General features: G+C 32.7%; 1 protein-coding gene across 2 annotated transcripts in view; it reads left to right on the forward strand.

Annotated features, from left to right (window-relative positions):
- The first annotated feature begins 4,452 nt into the window (after positions 1-4,452).
- Positions 4,453-19,029, forward strand: part of LOC111196841 (uncharacterized) — a 60,406-nt gene continuing 45,829 nt past the window's right edge. The window contains exons 1-5 of one of the 2 annotated variants that reach the window (XM_022686229.2): positions 4,453-4,793; positions 4,886-5,239; positions 6,840-6,947; positions 7,049-7,083; positions 9,952-10,276. In XM_022686229.2, the coding sequence (XP_022541950.2) occupies positions 4,550-4,793; positions 4,886-5,239; positions 6,840-6,947; positions 7,049-7,083; positions 9,952-10,077 (867 nt within the window). In that variant the 5' untranslated portion in view covers positions 4,453-4,549 and the 3' untranslated portion in view covers positions 10,078-10,276. Of the gene's footprint in view, positions 4,794-4,885; positions 5,240-6,839; positions 6,948-7,048; positions 7,084-9,951; positions 10,277-19,029 lie in introns of those variants that run through there. The other variant, XM_049482945.1, reaches the window with a different exon arrangement.

Below are 19,029 nucleotides of genomic sequence, written 5' to 3' on the forward strand. Positions count from 1 at the left end.
GCTAGCATTTAGCCTGCTAAAAATGACTCTTCAGACTAGACAGTTAGTGTTAGCTAGGTTAGCTAGCTTATATCATCCCTAGGTCTTATTCACACAGAGTCTCGATGCTAGCTTTTAGCCTGCTGAAAAATGACTCTTCAGACTAGATATTTATTGCTATCTAGGTTAGCTAGCTTATATCATCCTCTCTTATTTACATACAGAGTCTCCATGCTAGCATTTAGCTTTTTTAGCTTGCTAATAATGACTCTTCAGACTTAACAGTTAGTGTTAGCTAGGTTAGCTAGCTTATATCAACCCCAGTTCTTATCCGCACACAGAGTCTCCATGCTAGCATTTAGCCTGCTACAAAATGACTCTTCAGACTAGATTGTTAGTGTTATCTAGGTTAGCTAGTTTATATCATCCCCAGGTTTTATTCACACACAGAGTCTCCATGATAGCATTTAGCTATTTAGCCTGCTAAAAATACTCTTTAGACTAGATCAGAGACTGTAAAAAAAAGATGGACGCTGTGTCTCCGTTCCCATACATTCAATGAAAATGAAGCCAAAATCTTCCGCCATTTTGCAGATCCTGCCACCTGATTCTGCGCAGTAGAGACCAGAGGAGGGAGAAAGACTGTGGATAGCAACCTACTCATTTAAATAACCCCGCCCCTGAGGGCTGCCTCGCGGTCACAGACTGCAGAGCGGGGCGGAGCGGAGCTGACGGTCTGTTATTGGTCCCGCCCATAACCAGCTCTTTTACAATAACCACACCTTTTTTGAATAGAGCTGAATAACGTTTTAAAAACCGAATTCTGTGGGGATATAAAAATTTGACAATATAAGCAGAGGTTACACTAGCTGTTACACTTAAGTAATGGAGGTAGAATTACAGTATATTAGAAAAAAAAGTGATTGAAAGTTGTCTGTTTTGCCATTGAAACCTATGGGGATGAGTGGAGTTACACGGCTTTCTGCAGCCGAACAGCAGGGGGCGCCCGACCTGTGGTGGCTTCACTTTTGAGAGACGATGCTCTGTCCAGCTATATACAGTCTATGGACTAGATAGTTAATGTTATCTAGGTTAGCTAGCATATATCATCCCCAGTTCTTATTTTAGAAAAATTAAGTAGATTTTGAGCTCAGATTATAATACATTAAAGTAATTTTTTTTTCTGCATTTCATAAACTTTTTAGGGGTTTTTTAATATAAAAATTCACACACAGGACAGATTGCAAGCTTGTTTGAGGGAGTGGGTCGTGGACACGTTCTGGACGGGTTGCGGACAGGTTGTAAAAAATATATATATATATATATTAAAAAAATGAATGCTCATCTGATTTTATATTTGTCTTTTATACTAGGAAAAAAGAGACATATGTACATATTATAAGGTAGACTAATGTATTATAAATAAAACGTATTTATTTTGTGCAGTTTTTTATATTTAATTTTACTATAAGTCTTAAAAAATGCTCTTAAATTCACATTACATGCACATATTTATATATATTTTATATATTTATATAATGTGGATCCTGGGTTGAGACCAGTTGAGGACTACTGTTCTAAACAGGAAAGGCCTTTGTGCATTTTTTATAATATTAAAAATGTAATATTCTTGATTTTTTTTTTTTGCGTTTTTGGATTTGAGTTTTTTTTTTTTTGCAAGAAAAATGAAACATTTTGCAAGAAGAATGTTTACTGAAGGTTGCTTGAAGCATTGTAAGTTAAGGTGTTCCTCCACAGTTTTGAAGAACCTCTAAAATATAGAGCTAAATTAGTGCCAAAACTACGCAGATAAAGAAAATTTATTCTGCAAATATTATAAGAAAATATATTCTGTAAGTATTATGCTACTTGCAAACAAACACAACATGTTTTACAAACACAAAACCGGATGGTTGTAAATATATATATAACCTTCAAATAAATACACCGCTGTTTTCTAATACATTGCTTTTAACAAACAAATATAGCTTGTTTTACAATTGCAAAACACAAAAACTGATGGTTGTAAATATATATGTAACCTTCAAATAAATACACAGCTGTTTTTTTTAATACAATGCTCTTAACAAAAAAATATAACATGTTTTACAAATGCAAAACGTGACTATCTAACACACAAGGTGTGTTTTACAAACACAAAACCTGATGGTTGTCAATATATATGTAACCCTCTATGGGATTTTCCAATAGGCGATGCGTGTTTGTGAATCATGACACGGTAATGTTTGAAAATCATGTACAACCATTAGGTTTTGTGTTTGTAAAACACACCGTGTTTGTTAGATAGTCGCGTTTTTTATTTGTAAAATGTGTTGTGTTTGTTTGCAAGTAGTATAATATTTACAGAATACATTTTCTTTATTTGTGTAGTTATGGCACTAATTTAGCTCCATGCTAAAAGTTATTCAAGGAACGTATATTTTTATCAGTGAACGGAGGAAAAGTTCCTTTTGTGCAAAAAAAAATTATATACTTATTCTATTACCCTGCTGAGGGCAAGGGTTGCTGGGTGAGCAGCGCCACCACAAGGCATTATTAGTACCACAATAATCACAAAAGACTGATGAGAAAAGCCAGAAGCTTCACTTGACTTACGTTCTGGATTCACTGTCAGCAACATCATAGAAAAAATTCTGAACAATTTTGTAAATTTCCTTAGAGTGCATATTATCGCTGTTTTTTTTTCTTCAGTTTTTGTCGTTTTTTAGTTTACTACATAATTAAACACAACATTTCTCCTTTACACTGTGTCAAATTTCTTGATTAATGGACCAATAAAAAATTATCCAAAATAACCTGAAATATATGCTTTTTAAAGTGAATTTCAATGAAAGGTAAGAAGATATTGTCTCCTCCTGTAAAAGTTTCAATTTAAAAGATTTATTGGAGATACTTGTTTTTCATTGGACAGCGACAATATGCAAAATGCAATTTTAAGCAATTGGCTCAGTCCTCTGTGTAGTGATATTGTAAATATTTCCTGCCAACTGCCATCAAAATATACAGTATATACATTAAACATAAATCAACAATAGAGCAAAAGTTATTGTAAACATATGTCTAGTGTTCTGCCACCATAATTGCTGGGCCTCTGTAGTTCACATTTATTTATGTTTCTATTATCATTTATTTCAGTACTAATACACTTGTTTAAATGTATAAAAGTATTGAAACATGAGGGTATTATATAGAATACAACACATTGAATTAGGTAATCAAACTCAGCAGTAGTGATTTGCATATTAGATTCTATATTTACGCCCTTTGATGTGAGTGGCTAGGGTCCAGCCCAACTTCCTGTAAAGGGAGCCAATCAGCTTTTATCACAGTAAAGAAATGACTCTTGTACAAGTTTACAGAGGGAGAGAGGTAGTTATTACCTTCATCTGGAGAGGTTACTATTGCACTGCTACAACTGTAAGTGAGCTGAAATGATAAACTTTATTCTTTTGTCTATATATTTGTGTACATATTTCTTTGTATTTAGATATAATTAGTTTGTGTTTGTTGAGTTTGAATCTGGTCTTAACAGCATTAAGCATTGTTTTGTTTCTTTTAGCATTTCAGAAATGTATATTGTTGGCTTTTGTAGAACTTTTAAAGAAGCAGAGAGTACTGTACACATATTAGCTTATCATGAAATATTAGTGTTTCAAAACTGTAACTGACCATTTAAATCAGCTAACATAACCACAGCACTGTGTCTTATATATATATATATATATATATATATATATATATATATATATATATATATATATATATATATATATATATATATATACACACAATATGTCATAGATATATAAACACAATATGTCATAGATGTGGAGATGTGGTTTAAAAGAGGGGACGTGGGTGTATAGTACTTAAAATAATAGTGTTTAAAACAATATTTCCTACATATAAATAAGATTAATAATACATTTAAAAAAGAGTTTTCCAATATATCAACCTATTATCAACACTGCTTAAATTCATAAGCCTTTTCATGTAATGTTGCGATTACTGGCATTATCTATTTCTAAATATGTAACTACTGATTTATAAATACTTTTAACAATCTTTGTGTATGTGTTATTAATCCTCTATGTAATTACCATTCAAATAAAATGTTACTCTTTATTTAAAGGGTACCTTCTCATTCATAAGCATCGAATAATGCTTTTACAGAGCAATACTTATATATATATATATGTGTGTGTGTCTAAAAATATAGAACTGGTTTGTACAGTTGAAACTATGAATATTAAACTTAACATTTTATTTTTTTCCTCAGGCAATGATTCGATTATGTGCACTAATCCTGGTCTTAACAGCATTAGGTACCGTGTTCATTTTATTATCTTTTTTTTTTTTTTTGTATTTTTATTCAGTTTTGGTTTGCTTTTTTTAAACATACTTGCCTTACTTCATTCTCTAATGCAATTTATTATTTTTTTTAGGTGGAACTTCAAAGAGTAACATTGTCTACCCAGATGGGCTGAAGTTCATTCAGAAAGGGGAAGATATTAGTCTGTATTGTTCATTTAAACAATTTGATGCAACAATGATTTCATGGTTTAAACAAATTCCAGGAGAAAAAACTCTTCAAATCGCTTCTAGTTATAAGTCTGCTACAACATATCATAATAATTTTAATAAGAGTGGACGCTTTAATGCGTCAACAGAAAAAGGAAATTTTACTCTGAATATCCGACATGCAGAAGCATCAGATTCAGCTACGTATATCTGTGCAGTCTCATATTATACAGAAATGGTATTATCAGACTGCACAGTTTTAGTTCTCAGAGGTGAATAATATCTACTAATATCTGTTTTTAGAAATTGCCATGCATTTTATAGCCTACTATTTACTAATCTAACATAATATTTTCTTACACAGACGCACCTTCAAGTCTCTACACTGTTCTCCAGCCTCCCGTATCAGATCCAGTCCAACTGGGAGGAGATACAACTCTGCAGTGTTCAATACTCACAGATAACTCTGCAGGAGATCACAGTGTGTACTGGTTCAGACACGGATCAGGAGAATCTGATCCAGGAATCATCTTCACTCATGGAAACAGGAGTGATCAGTGTAAGAAAAGCTCTGAGACTGTTTCTCCTACACAGAGCTGTATCTACAAACTCCCCAAGAACAACCTCAGCCTCTCTGATGCTGGAACTTACTACTGTGCTGTAGCTGCATGTGGACACATCTTCTTTGGAGATGGAACTAAACTGGACTTTACTGGAGGTAAGATCCACCTCTTGAGTCCGTCTCAGTGCAATAGAATAATCTTAGAATATATTCCACAAACAGAAGTATTTTTTTTTCCTTTTTATGAAATGATAAAAAATAACACTAACAATATAGATGTTTATAAATTTTCTATTATTAATGCGTATTAACTGTTGGCGTGTAGCTATTTATCTATTCTTAGCTCTTGGATTTAGAGGTTTACCTTAATTAGTATTTAATTTTTATTCAATCTATAATTATTTATTTTCATATTTGTTGAAAAGGTATTTTTAAGATTATAATATTTTAACCTACTTTCTGAAAGCTTAATAATCACTGTTGATATATCTTTCAAAAAATGAGAACAACTGCTTGTCATGTAACTACATAATGTTTCCCTGAGGGAAAAAAAAGTTTTAGTTAGAAAATTATAACAAAATAGACAAAAAGGACAGTCTCATGATAAAAACGTGTTTTGTTGCCTGAAAGCAAAACCATTCCATAGAGGGTTAAGTTAAAAAAGTTGATTAAATAATGCAATAATGCAATAAGAGCCACTTTTTGAGAGCTTGCCGATTTCGGTTAATATATACATCAAAAAATAAAAACTTTTTGTCTTGTTATGTAACTAATGTTGAATAATGTTGCCCCGAGGCGACATAAAAAAAACTGTTTTAGTAATAAAATGAAAACAAACTAGCCACAATTGAATTAAATCAAAACGCAACAATCAACAAAGTGATTTGTTGCCTAAAAGCAACACCAGTTCAAAGAGGATTAAACAAAAATGTCGATTAAATAATGCAAATCAGCTTGTTGTAATTTTTAATTGCTAATTTTTGAGAGCTTGAGGATCCTTGTTGATATATCCTTCAAAAAATAAGAACGGCTACTTGCCATGATTGCTTTGTTATGTAATTTCATGATGTTGCCCTGAGCCAGCATTCTAAAAGAAAAAACAAAACCGCTTTTGTAAGAAAATTAAAACAAAATAGCCACAATTGAATTTAATTAAAATGAAAGGAAAAACAATGCAATAATCATTAAAGTCCTTTGTTGCCTGAAAGCAACACCATTCTATAGAGAGTTAACCAAAAATATTGATTAGTTAATTCAAATCAACTTATTTTTAATTTTTAATTCCTACTTTCTGAGGGCTTGTGGATCCCTGTTGATATATACATAAAAAAAAATAGGCACCACTGCTTGCCGTGACTGCCTTTTTATATTACAAATGTTGCAAAATGTTGCCCTGAGGCAACATAAAAAATACATTAAATAACACTGTTTAAGTGAGAAAATGAAAACCAAATAGCCACAACTGAATTGAACTGAAAGCACAATGTAATAATTAAAAACAGTGTTTTGTTGCCTGAATGCAACTTCATGCCACAGAGGGTTAACCAAACATGTTTTATTTGTTGTTATTTGTTTAATTCCTACTTTTTGAGGACTTGATATATCCATCAAAAAAGAAGAAGCGCTGCTTGCTATGATTGCCTTGTTATAAAATTGCATAATGTTGCCCTGATGCAACATAAAAAAGGGGACTAAAAAAATTAACAAAACAAAATAGGCACAATAATAATAATATATGTCTTATTTTCTATTTCAGAGAGTGGTGCTCTGAACCCAACTGTCATTGTTTTAGGAACCTTAAACATCATATTTATGGCAGCGCTTTTGTTTATGTGCAGAAAATTACACAAAAGTCATCTGAAAGGTATGTTTAACATATTTTTACTACTATATTAAATATGATTTAATAGTGTGTTTTTATTGGTTGAAAAAAATATTAATATGACATGACATCTCTTGTTAAAGATTCTGCCGAAAACCAGACAGTTCAAGTAAATCAGGTAATTTATTTTCCATTTTTCTGTTTTGTTTACGTTTTTTTTTAACTCAAATTATTCTGAAGTTATACTTGTATGTCTTGTTACCGTGTTTAAAATTGTATAGACATTGTTTTGCTGTTTTAAACAGGTTTTTTTTTATCAGGAGCTTGTCCATAAGAGGACTGCTGGTTCTACAATTGTTATATATGTAAAGAAATACAATATATTTTCATAAAGCCATATTTTAGCCACTGTGGACATAATTAATTTCAGTTGATAAATGATGAGAAGAACCAATAGGGAACATTGTAAACCCATAAGTTGTTTGAACTCAAATTAATTAAGTCTGTTTTACATAAAATTGGATATTTCTAAACATTACTCAACTATTTCGAGTTAGTTAACATTTGTGGGCACATATTCATTTAAATGTAAAGTTCACTGTAAAAAAAAAAAAAAAAAGTTAAGAAAACTCAAAATATTAAGGCAACTTACTGCACTACATTTTTGAGTTATGAGACCAACTCAGTCTTTTAAGTTTTGAAAAAAAAAAAAAAAACATCCAGTTGTGCCAACCAGAAATCTTTAGCCCAGATCATATGTATTAAAACTTTAAATATTAAATCTCACCAACTTAAAAATGTAATTTGTGTCTTTTGCTAGCCTGATATAATTCTACAAAATGTGTATTGCAAGTTTTGCTGACCATCCTTTAGGACCAACAAAAAAATAAGTTACACCAATAAAATGTTTTACATGAATCAAAATCATTTAGTGGGTGCAACGCTATACTTTAGTTAATTTAACATAGCAACTGGGAAATTGGAATTTATGACCGTCACATATCCACCTTATTGTCAGTTATGTAAAACTACTGCAATTAATGCAAATATAACCAGACTGACTTGGCAACACAGAATATAGCAACCTGCTCTTACGAGCTTCAACACTGAGACCAGGCAGTTACTATTACATAACACATATGCAATTTCAAAGAGAAGGCAGCTTGTGGAGAATGCTTACACACTGATGGTGAGTGAGAGGTGTAAGGACACGCCCAATATGCAAATAGTGTGATTAACATTGCTCCATAGACCCCAATCAAATAAAGGGTCAAACTGAGCATGTGCAGAGTAGTTGGCATGGCCTCGACTAGGGTTAACTACAATAAGTAACTTTTCCCAACACAGATTATTTATTTGGACCAACTTTTAACAAGAAAGTAAATAAAGTAAGTTGTGGTGATTAGTTTGCTATATTTTAGGGTGCAATTCAATATTTCTCATTCAGCTGACTTAAAAATCAGATTAAGCAGAACAATTTTAAGTTTTGTTTTTTACAGTGTTAAACAAAATTATAATAACTGAGTTTAGTCTGTTGCCATTAACAGCTTCTTTTCCATTGGCTTCTGGCACAATATATTTGCATACTGGGTGTGTTCCTCATTTTCTGACACTCACCATCAGTGTGTAGTGATTCCCCCGGGCTACCTTATCATGTTAAGAGCGTGTTAATTGTGCTTAACTTTGAGGTCATTGTTTATTTCCTTTAGAAAACAATGTTTGGCTATAAAAACATCTACAACATGCATATATTGAGTGCAATGAAAATAATTAAGGGCTGAAATCTAAACACAAAACATAGTAACTTGTTTTTATTGACTTCAACACTGAAAGCAGGCAGTTCCATATTACATTATACATATGTATTCCAAGAAAGGCAGCCTGTAGGGAATGTCTACAGACTGATGGTGAGGAAGAGGTTGGAGGACACGCCCATGATGCAAATAGCCTGACCAACAGGGGTGTAGCAGCACATTCTGGGCCCTGCACAGTCTTAATGTCAGTGGGCCCCTATCCATGCCAGTACACAAGGAACGTTAGCAAAAAATCAGGGTTTTCATGGGCCCCTCTCCCTACTCGGGCCCTGGGTAGTCAGGTCCACTTTTCCCCCCACTACCACGCCCATGCTGACCAACATCAGGTGAAAAGCCCTGCAGAATTGCTCAGTAGACCCCGTTTAACTAAAGAGTAAATCTGAGCATGTGCAGTAGAGCAGAGTAGTTGGCTCGGCCTCGGCTAGAGTTCAAAAACAATATTTAAATTTAGCAACAAATGATTTATTTAGGCCAACTTTTAACAAGAAAATTAATAATGTTAGTTGAGGCAACTAGTTTGCTATAGTTTATAGGGCAATTCAATATTTCTTGTTCAGTTGACTTAAAAATCACCTTAAGAAGAACTATTTTAAATTTAGTTTTTTTAAGTGTAGCCTATTATTACCAAAAATTGATTTATTATCTTGATTGCTCATATAATATATTTTCTCAATCTTCTCTTTCGCCCCAGTTTTATCAGTTTTGCTGAAGTTGTCTTAATAAAGTCAAACAATGTCAAAATTCAACAGTATGATCAACTTTATTCAATACTTTTGTCACACAGCTCATCATTCACATACTTAAAACTGGTGTCTGGTGGAGCCTCTCTATACCTTTGTGTGATATGAGTGAACTCCAACATGTCCAAGTGGGCGGGAGAATTCAAATGGATGAGAAAATTAATTTGTCCAATACAGATAATTAAGTTGCCATACAATTAATTTTGTATTTTAGTGTTTAATGGAATATATTTAGTCTGGATTAGTCAGGAAAGTGTGTTGAAACAACACATCCATTTTTTTTTATGTCACTACAACTCAAAAAAACAATAAATATAAATAAAATTCCTGCCAAATTCATATCAATTATCAACTTTTTCTTTCTTTTTTTTAAATGACAGGATATTTATTTAAGCATTGGCTAAAGGCCATTAGAATTACTCTTTAGAGTGTAGAATTGTACCTCTCACAATGTTTAACATGTTACATGTTTTTTGTTGTGGTGTCGGACAGACTGAAGAAACTGGAGATGTGAACTACGCAGCTCTCAGCTTTAATCAGCGTCCCTCCTCAAGAAGAAGCAGAACAAAGAACAACGATGATCAGTCTGTGTACTCACACGTAAAGATCCGTCAATAGAAACAAAAAAATGTTTTAAAATTACATTTGAAAGTACATTCATTGTACCTATTTCACGAGAAATATTCATTTAATATATGTATGTATTAATGTCCTGTATATTGAAAACTATCTATATAAAAGCCTGACTCTCTGAATGTCAGTTTACTGTTTAGTAAAGATAAAAACATTGTGTTTAATTTAATTTTCCTTCATTTAGCTTCACATGGTATTTTATTATTTCAGAATGTTAAAAATGTTTTGTTATTTTTATTTGCATGTTTTTGTCATGATATTATGTATGGAAAACTTAAAATGTATCAAACATAAGCCAGCGGGCCATCTAACGCTATCTGGAGTAATGCAACACCTGCAGTGTTGAATGAGAACACACTGTAAAATAAATAAATAAATAAATAAAACAAAATTGTTTTCCTCAATTAGCAAGCAAGCTTTTTGCTGACTCCACCCTCAGCTCAAATTTGAAAGAGGCTAGGAAATGGGAGGGGTAGTTTGGGAGGGGCACTTGGTGATGTTTGGGTTTAGAGGCAAGAAATTAGGGAGAATTGATTGGTTGAGCTGCAGCAGCAGCAGCAGCAGTGTGCCTCTAATTGCACAGATGGTTGGTTGTCAGCAGGTGGGTGGTATTATTGATTGACTGATTTGCATATTGTGAGTGTCTGAGTCCTCGCCTATAGCACAGTTAAACCTGAGAGGGCGCTGCAGAGGCGGAAATGACCACAATAAAAGCATTTTTTTAAAGGTTAGGAAATGATTATAAAAATTTAAGCAGGACTGGTATGTTTTGGTATTACCTCAAAAGAACATTTCAGCCATTAATGAAAAAATATATATGGTTTAGGGTTTAGTGTCTGTTTAAAGTTTCAAAATCATGTCAAAGAAAGTTATATGGAATGGAATGCATTTGAATTTTCTAAAAATTGCTGGAACAAAACCTTACAAAAACAAAAAATACACTTTTAAAAAGCTAGTTTTGTCTCAAGTACTAACCCAGCACCCCTGAATTATGTAAATAAGGTCAGGTGATTACACATTCACACACACTGTCCCATGATGCACTTATGATGTGTCATTAGGAACTTAACATGTTAAAACATTTTAAAAGATACTTGACACATACATATCTTAAGAAGATATGGGGTTCCTTAGACCCCAGAGAGTTAAATATCACTACCACATGGTGGAAATTAAATTTTGTTTGTTTGGGACTTTTAATGTTTATAGAGCATTTAGTTCATTCTACAATTAAGACAAAACAAGCACACTCACTTCGGGACAAACCTCCAACTTCCAGCTGATGAGCCAAAGTGAGAGAACATGACCCTTCAAGCCCTTTAAAACCTTCAGCATAATAAGGACAGAGCAGCTTCAACTTTGGACCAACTTTGAAAACCTCAAAAGAGTAAGCGTCCTTCTTTGGCACTCCTCTTAAACCCTGAGAGTACTGAAGGATAATGAATTCATTGTCTAAAGGAAATAAAAAAAACAGAGAGAGTAAAATTGGTCAATTATATACACAAAAGTATATATTAACAGTTCAATCCTATATATTTTTCAGATACAAGTTTATCATTTGATCTTACTTACAGATTTAGAAGAGCGAAAGTAACCTCTCACAATGCTGGTAATATGTGTACTGTTTCTACACAAGTTCTACCAAAGCCATTTATAACTATACTGAAAGCTGATTGGCCTTCTTAAGAGGAAGTATCGCTGGGCTCCACCCAATCACCTAAATGGGTATAAATATAGAACCGTATATGCAAATTACTACTGCTGAGTTACTGATGAACAGTTTTTAGAGATTTTATATTTAAATATATGTTCTAGTTTCAAATACTACAACATTTCACTTGGAATAACGAGTTAGTTATTTATTGAGCTCCATTAACTTCTGATTGTGAGTCTTGCGAAGCTGCTAGCTGTTCTCATTAATTTATTGTGATTATTATTAATGCCTTGTGGTGGCGCTGCTGCATCAGCAAGACGACAGCATAGAAATGAACCAAGGGTCACATCAGACTAATAGAATAACTGCAGTATTTTTCTGCACAAAGTGAAAGATCTGGTCTTCTGTAGAAAGAAGAACTGTTTTATTGGACTCTTTAAGTTTCATGGCATGTGGTTTTGTTGTGTCTCATTAAAAAAAGAAGGATATATAGTATATATATATATATATAGGGCCTCTTGCTTTTCTGATATTTAGTCCTTTGTTTTTCCTGAGACGTTTTAAAGTTCAGTTTAAAGTTCATTTTCTGACAAAATGTTAAAGGTTTGTTCAAGCACTTTTTTATTTAATTCACCCAATTTTGATCCAAATCTGATTACCCCACCCACATCCTTTGCAATGCCCCCAACATCAGTAGGGTATAGACTAGATAGCACGTGCCTACACTGTTAGCCCGGATAAGTTGAATTTACTTTACTTAAGTTAGCATAACTTAGAACATCAAGTTATTACAACTAAAGGGGAAGTTGATTTAACTTTTTTATCTTTGTTATAATGTAAGACCGGAAAAGTTGAGTTTACTCAACTTTTCCTTGAATTTTCCTTAAATTTGAGGAAACTGGTTGCCTTAAAAAAGTTAAGTAAGGGGTAATGAAAACTAAAGTTAGCATAACTTAGAACATCAAGTTATTACAACTAAAGGTTATTTTTATTACTTTTATTTTTGTTATACTGTAAGATCATATAAGTTGAGTTTACTTAACTTTTTTAACACAATGAAAAAAAGTGAAAACTTGAGTTAGCATAAATTAAAACATCAAGTTTTCCCACCTAAAGGGGAAGTTGATTTATTTCTAAGGTATCCCAGGGGGAATCACTACACACTGATGGTGAGTGTCAGAAACTGTTGTAACTGTTGTAACCCAGTATGCAAATAGATTGTAACAGAAGCCAATGGAAAAGAAGCTGTTAATGGCAACAGACTAAACTCAGTTATTATAAGTTGGTTTTACTCAAAGATCTCAGTTTGAATGTTTATATGTGCCACAAATGTTCAACTAACTCAAAATAGTTGAGTATTGTTTAGAAATATCCAATTTTATATAAAACAGACTTAAATCATTTCAGTTCAAACAATGTATGGGTTTACAGTGTACTCCGACACATGTAAAGCCAGCCACTACCTCTTTATTTTTTTTATTTTTCGAAGTGCTGTTGATGCAGCATTACCAGGTAAGCATCCTCTTTTGATGTGGCTGAAAGTTTCAGTAGTCACTAGTTCACTCGTAACTGCAGTGTGTGAGACGTCTACACTCTGGTAAACATCTTATATGGGATGTAGTGCACGTGTTTTATAAATAAAGTAAAAGAATGGAAAAGTTTCAGAGTTTTCCAGTAAATAGGTTTTCTACACATAGTTTTGTAGATGTAAGAAGTATGATGTTACAATTCAAGGACAAAATGTTTAAAAGAATTATAGAGATGCATCAAAATAAAAAACATTTTTCTAAATTAAACATTTGGGCAAGGGCTAAATGTAGATCAAGCATTTTCAAGCATTCAGGTTTCACTTTTGGTGGCATGAGGTGTGGTTGCAGCCTTTTCAAGTTGCATGGATAGTTGGTGCGTCCTTACAAATTAAAAATACATAATTATGTTAACATGGCATAATTAATTATTTATAAAATGTAGAATCATTCCGGGTTTATGATAAGGTATGCTCATACCTTAATGTGCTGTCTTTGTGTGACTTTAGTAATGAACATGCACAGATCAATAGAACATAAATTTTTACATTATTATCTGCATGTAAAACCATATAAATATGACAATAAACTAAAATGTTGATTCTCTTATTTTTATTATCTCACTGCTTTGTCCAAATCATGTCCACGCTCAAATCTGCATATTAGGTTCTAAATTTATGTGCATTGATGTGATTGGAGGAGGCCCTCTTGAACTTCCTGCTATGGCAGCCAATCTGCTTTAAGCATAGAAATATAAAAGCACTCCTGGAGAAGTTTTTTGAGAGAGAACTTTTGCCCAAGAACTTCAAGAACTGTAAGTACACTCAGAGAATAAACTTATTTTCACTGAACTTCATTAGACTTTCATTTGTGTGTATTACTGATAAAATGTGGGGAAAGTTTTTACTGAATTACTGATTTTTGTTTCTTATTTTCATAGGAAGCGTTTGGCTATGGTTGGATTGTATGTGCTCGTTTTGTTATCTACAATATTAGGTACTGTTTACGTTTTAAAGTTTTTTAGTATTGTTAAAGTTGTCTTATTTATTATATGTGCTAGTTTTTGTAGTTTTGTAATAAAATAATACTACTAATAATACTAATATCACTTATAACTGTGCTTGTTTTGTTATATGCAATAGTAGGTACTGTTTTGTTAGTATTAGTTTTAAAGTTTTTTTTTTATTATTATTATTAAAGTTGTGTTCATTGCCAATTTCCCACTAAAATATAAAAACAAATCTCAAGCTAACTACAAAAAAGACATTTTTTCACTTTTAATGGAACTCATTGTGATATAGGATAATAAAATAACTGCTAAATTCAATGTACTAAAGTGGAAATTGAAGATTCATGTTCTTTGTGTAAGAACAATAGAATTATGATTGAATATGATTGGATTATTTGTGCTCACTTGGTTATCTAAAATATTGTGTGTTTTTGTATTAGTTTTGTTTATTCCCAATGTCTAATCTAAAAAAAAAACAAATAAATAATAATAATAATATTTATTATTATTATTATTATTATTATTATTATTATTATTATTATTATTATTATTATTATTATTATAAACTAATACCTGGGCTTGCTTTATCATCTACAACATTATGTACTGTTGTTTTAAAGTTTTTTATTGCCAATGTCATGCTAAAAATAGGAAATGTCAATTAACTTTACAGAAAGGAAAAAAATCTTTTTTTCACTTTTAATGCAATTTATTGTAATATAATTCAATAATAACTGCCAAATTCAAATTAGGTCATGATGTGGAAAATGGTGACATAAGATCTTTGTGTGACAGTAATAGTTTATTGTTTTGATTATGTTGAATAATTTTTTTTTTCAGGAGGAACTACAAAGAACACTATGCTCTGTCCAAATGGTCTGAAGTACGTTCAGCGTGGAGAAACGATTAGTCTGAATTGCTCGTTTTCATCTGTTTATGCGCCAACGACTGCATGGCTCAAACAGACTCCAGGAGAGAATCCTCTACTCGTAGCCTCGGCTTATCAAACTGTACAAGTTTTATACCTCAACGGATTTGATAAGAGCGGCCGCTTTAATGCAGTTCGAGAAAAAAACAGTTTTAACCTGAAAATCTCAAACGCAGAACAATCTGATTCAGCTACGTACTACTGCGTTATTGCTTATTATTTAGATGTAGCTCTATTCCACTGCACAGTTTTAGTCCTCAAAGGTAGGTACAATAATTTATTATCAATTTCTAAACCAAAAATCTTCTACATTAAAACTCTACATCTCAATAATGACAAAATTATGTATATTTTTCTCATTAGATGCACCATCAAGTCTCTACACTGTTCTCCAGCCTCCTGTATCAGATCCAGTTCAACTGGGAGGAGATACAACTCTGCAGTGTTCAATACTCACAGATAACTCTGCAGGAGATCACAGTGTGTACTGGTTCAGACACGGATCAGGAGAATCTGATCCAGGAATCATCTTCACTCATGGAAACAGGAGTGATCAGTGTAAGAAAAGCTCTGAGACTGTTTCTCCTACACAGAGCTGTATCTACAAACTCCCCAAGAACAACCTCAGCCTCTCTGATGCTGGAACTTACTACTGTGCTGTAGCTGCATGTGGACACATCTTCTTTGGGAATGGAACCAAACTGGACTTTGCAGGTAAGAACAAACATAACAATTTATTTCTGTAAATAAATACATAGATTAACAAATTAGCTTTCGTAAGATTACTCATTCAAATTTCTTTTAATTTTTACCACACAGTAAAAGGTTAAAGAAATTTAATCTGTACAATATTAATGTATTATTATTTTTCTATTTTTTTTACCGTGAGGAGTACAATTACTTTAAAAAATTGCTTTATTTTTTTTGTTTGCAGCACTATATTAAGTGTAATGAAGCTAGTGCTGGGCGATAAAACAATATCGATATTTATCGCAATATATATTTTCCTCGATAACTATGATAAGCCGGGGCGATAGGATTCGATAAACTTTATTTTCTATTTCCTGTTTAAGTAGCGCTGTGAACAGGTGCAGCACGCGATCAGGCAGCACGCATGAAGTGCATGCTCATCCGAGTACAACCCCTCCCCTCCCCCATAACCCCAGATCCCCTCTCTCTGATCCTCACAACGCTGATCCACACAGCGGCTCCTTCCCTACTGGATAAACATCATTTATAGGATAAGTTCAGCTGCGCTACCGTGGAAAACTCAACTGTAAATATGTGGCATTCGTCTCTTCCCCGAGATATTTAGAGAGGTATGCTTGTTCAGATTTCTGAAGGCAGGTAACTCTGCTCTGTTAGCTCGTCTGCTAGGTTAGGTTAGCTTGTCTGATACGTCTCCGGTTCAGTGTAAAAGGGATCTGTGCAAACTGTCATCATTAGCTAAGGTGTTTTACTTATATTAGACACAAACATCCCTCTTTCTAACGCCGCGAGACACAATTCATACAGCCTTCACTGCTTTTTACATTCTAATAAACTAAAGGCTAACACACGTTAGCCGTTTTAATCCACTTTACGTATAAATTAACAGTAACTTTAGCACAAGTGATGGGTCAGTATATAAACACACAAAAAAGCAGCTCTTTCCGTCTTTTTTCCTAACCCTCACGGTTTCTGTTAGAAAACCCTGAGGGCTTAATTATTTTCTGTCTCTGTTTATACAGTGATTACTTTGTGTTTTTAGTTTTTAACAGATAGAGAGTCTGTTGTGCTGGATATTTTACTAAATACAGAAGATTATATAATCTGTAGCTGTATTTAAACGGAGCCAAACATTGCTGTTACTGAACTGGATGAGTTTTAAATACACTTATTAAGAGTAATGTAAGTCAAGTCTACTGAAAGCCAGTAATGTTAGTATAAATCTGTATTGCAGTAGAAGTGGATCATTTCAGAAACTTGACTTTATTCACCGCACCTCCATTACAGGTCACTTGCTTTAAAATATTTAAATGTTAGCATAATTTAAATGCAACAAATCTTAAAGGCTATTATTTTAATAAACATTAGCAGTAAATAATCTCAAAATAAAAACAAATAGAAAATAGAAAATCAGTAAATACTTTTTATATGACCAAAATTTATTAGACTAAAACTGAATTAAAATGTTTGTTTTCATCGACTAAAACTAATACTATCCGATAGACTAAAATGTAACTAAAACTATTATTCATTTTAGTCAAAAGAATAAGACTAAAACTATATCAAATTCACCTGTCAAAATGAATACTGTGATATACTCTTGTATTTTGATTTATGTAGTTGCCTGGATTCAGGGAGGGAAATAATCCTTTGATTAAATATAATTTTATTAAAAAAATCCAAGTGCTGTTGCAATTTATATTAAACAGACAAATAATGTAAAGGGTCTGATTTTTTTTTTAGTTTATATATTTGTCCCCTTTGTACTTGTTTTAAGGGCCAAACATGTGGGGGGGTTCCGGACCTCAAAATCTTTAACTGATAATGACTTTTTAAAATTGTATAATGGCTTTTTGACTTTTGAATAATGACTTTTTTTAAATTAATTTAAAAGCTGTCTGAGCACCTTGTGCCCACCTGGCAAGATGTGGACATCCCAGTGTCTGTCCACAAGGCTCTGAGCCTGCTAGTGATTTTGGCCAAAACTCCCTTATTCTGTCACATATGAGTAAAAACAAACCTTTAAGTGTAACAGAAAGCGATTTGATTTATGTCATGATACATATCGATATTGGCTGATATGGAAAACTATATTGTGATATGTTTTTTTTTTCCATATCGCCCAGCCCTTAATGAAGCATATATATTTTAATCTTTTTTACTCAATGCATATTTTATTTATACTTAAGCAAAAATACACAAGAGGGAGTGCTATAACGGAGTAGCCTCGTGCCTATGACCGTAGCACAGCAGTGCCAATATTACACTTTATAGCACAAACCTTGAGTGTATTATTGCGATTTACCACAGTTCCATTAGCACTGTTTATTAAAAGATTTTGAGTTAAGGAGGACGAGAGCACAGACTGAGATAAGAAAATTATAAGGGGTGCCAAACCTTTTTCATACCACTATGTGTTTACATACATGTTACAGATTTCTATTTAATAATGAATCAATATTATTTGCCTTTTTATTTTATAGAGAACATATTTTTGGACCCAATGATTATTGTTTTAGCAGCAACAAACATCCTCTCCCTGGCTGTGATTTTATTTTTGTGCAGAAAGTTACGCAACAGTCATCAGACAGGTAGGCTTTACACCTCAGACTAATGTTTATAATGTTTATGAATAATTACACATTTTTGTGACAATACAAACTGCATGCTTTTTTATGTATTTACATTAAAGATGTTGCTGAAGGTCAAGCTCAAGTACACAAGGTGATTATTTCATGTTTTTTTATTATTATTATTAAAACTACAGAAACATGGTCTCTATGACTTTATTTGTGGCTCCAATAACTATAAAGATTGTATTAAATAATATGTAGAAATATTGAGGTTATTAGGAGTATATAATTTCAGTTATTTTCTTCATTTAATTTTTAGATTTCTCGTTATGTTTAACATGTTACATGTTTTTTGTTGTGGTGTCTGACAGACTGAAGATGTAAATTACGCAGCGCTCAGCTTTACTCAGCCTCCCTCCTCAAGAAGAAACAGAACAAAGAACAGCGATGATCAGCCTGTGTACTCACATGTAAAGATCCGTCATTAGAAAAAAACATTTTAACATTATATCTGAAAGTACATTCATTGTACCTATTTC

This window comes from Astyanax mexicanus, chromosome 8 (genome assembly GCF_023375975.1).
Source record: "Astyanax mexicanus isolate ESR-SI-001 chromosome 8, AstMex3_surface, whole genome shotgun sequence".
Lineage (NCBI taxonomy): Eukaryota > Metazoa > Chordata > Actinopteri > Characiformes > Acestrorhamphidae > Astyanax > Astyanax mexicanus.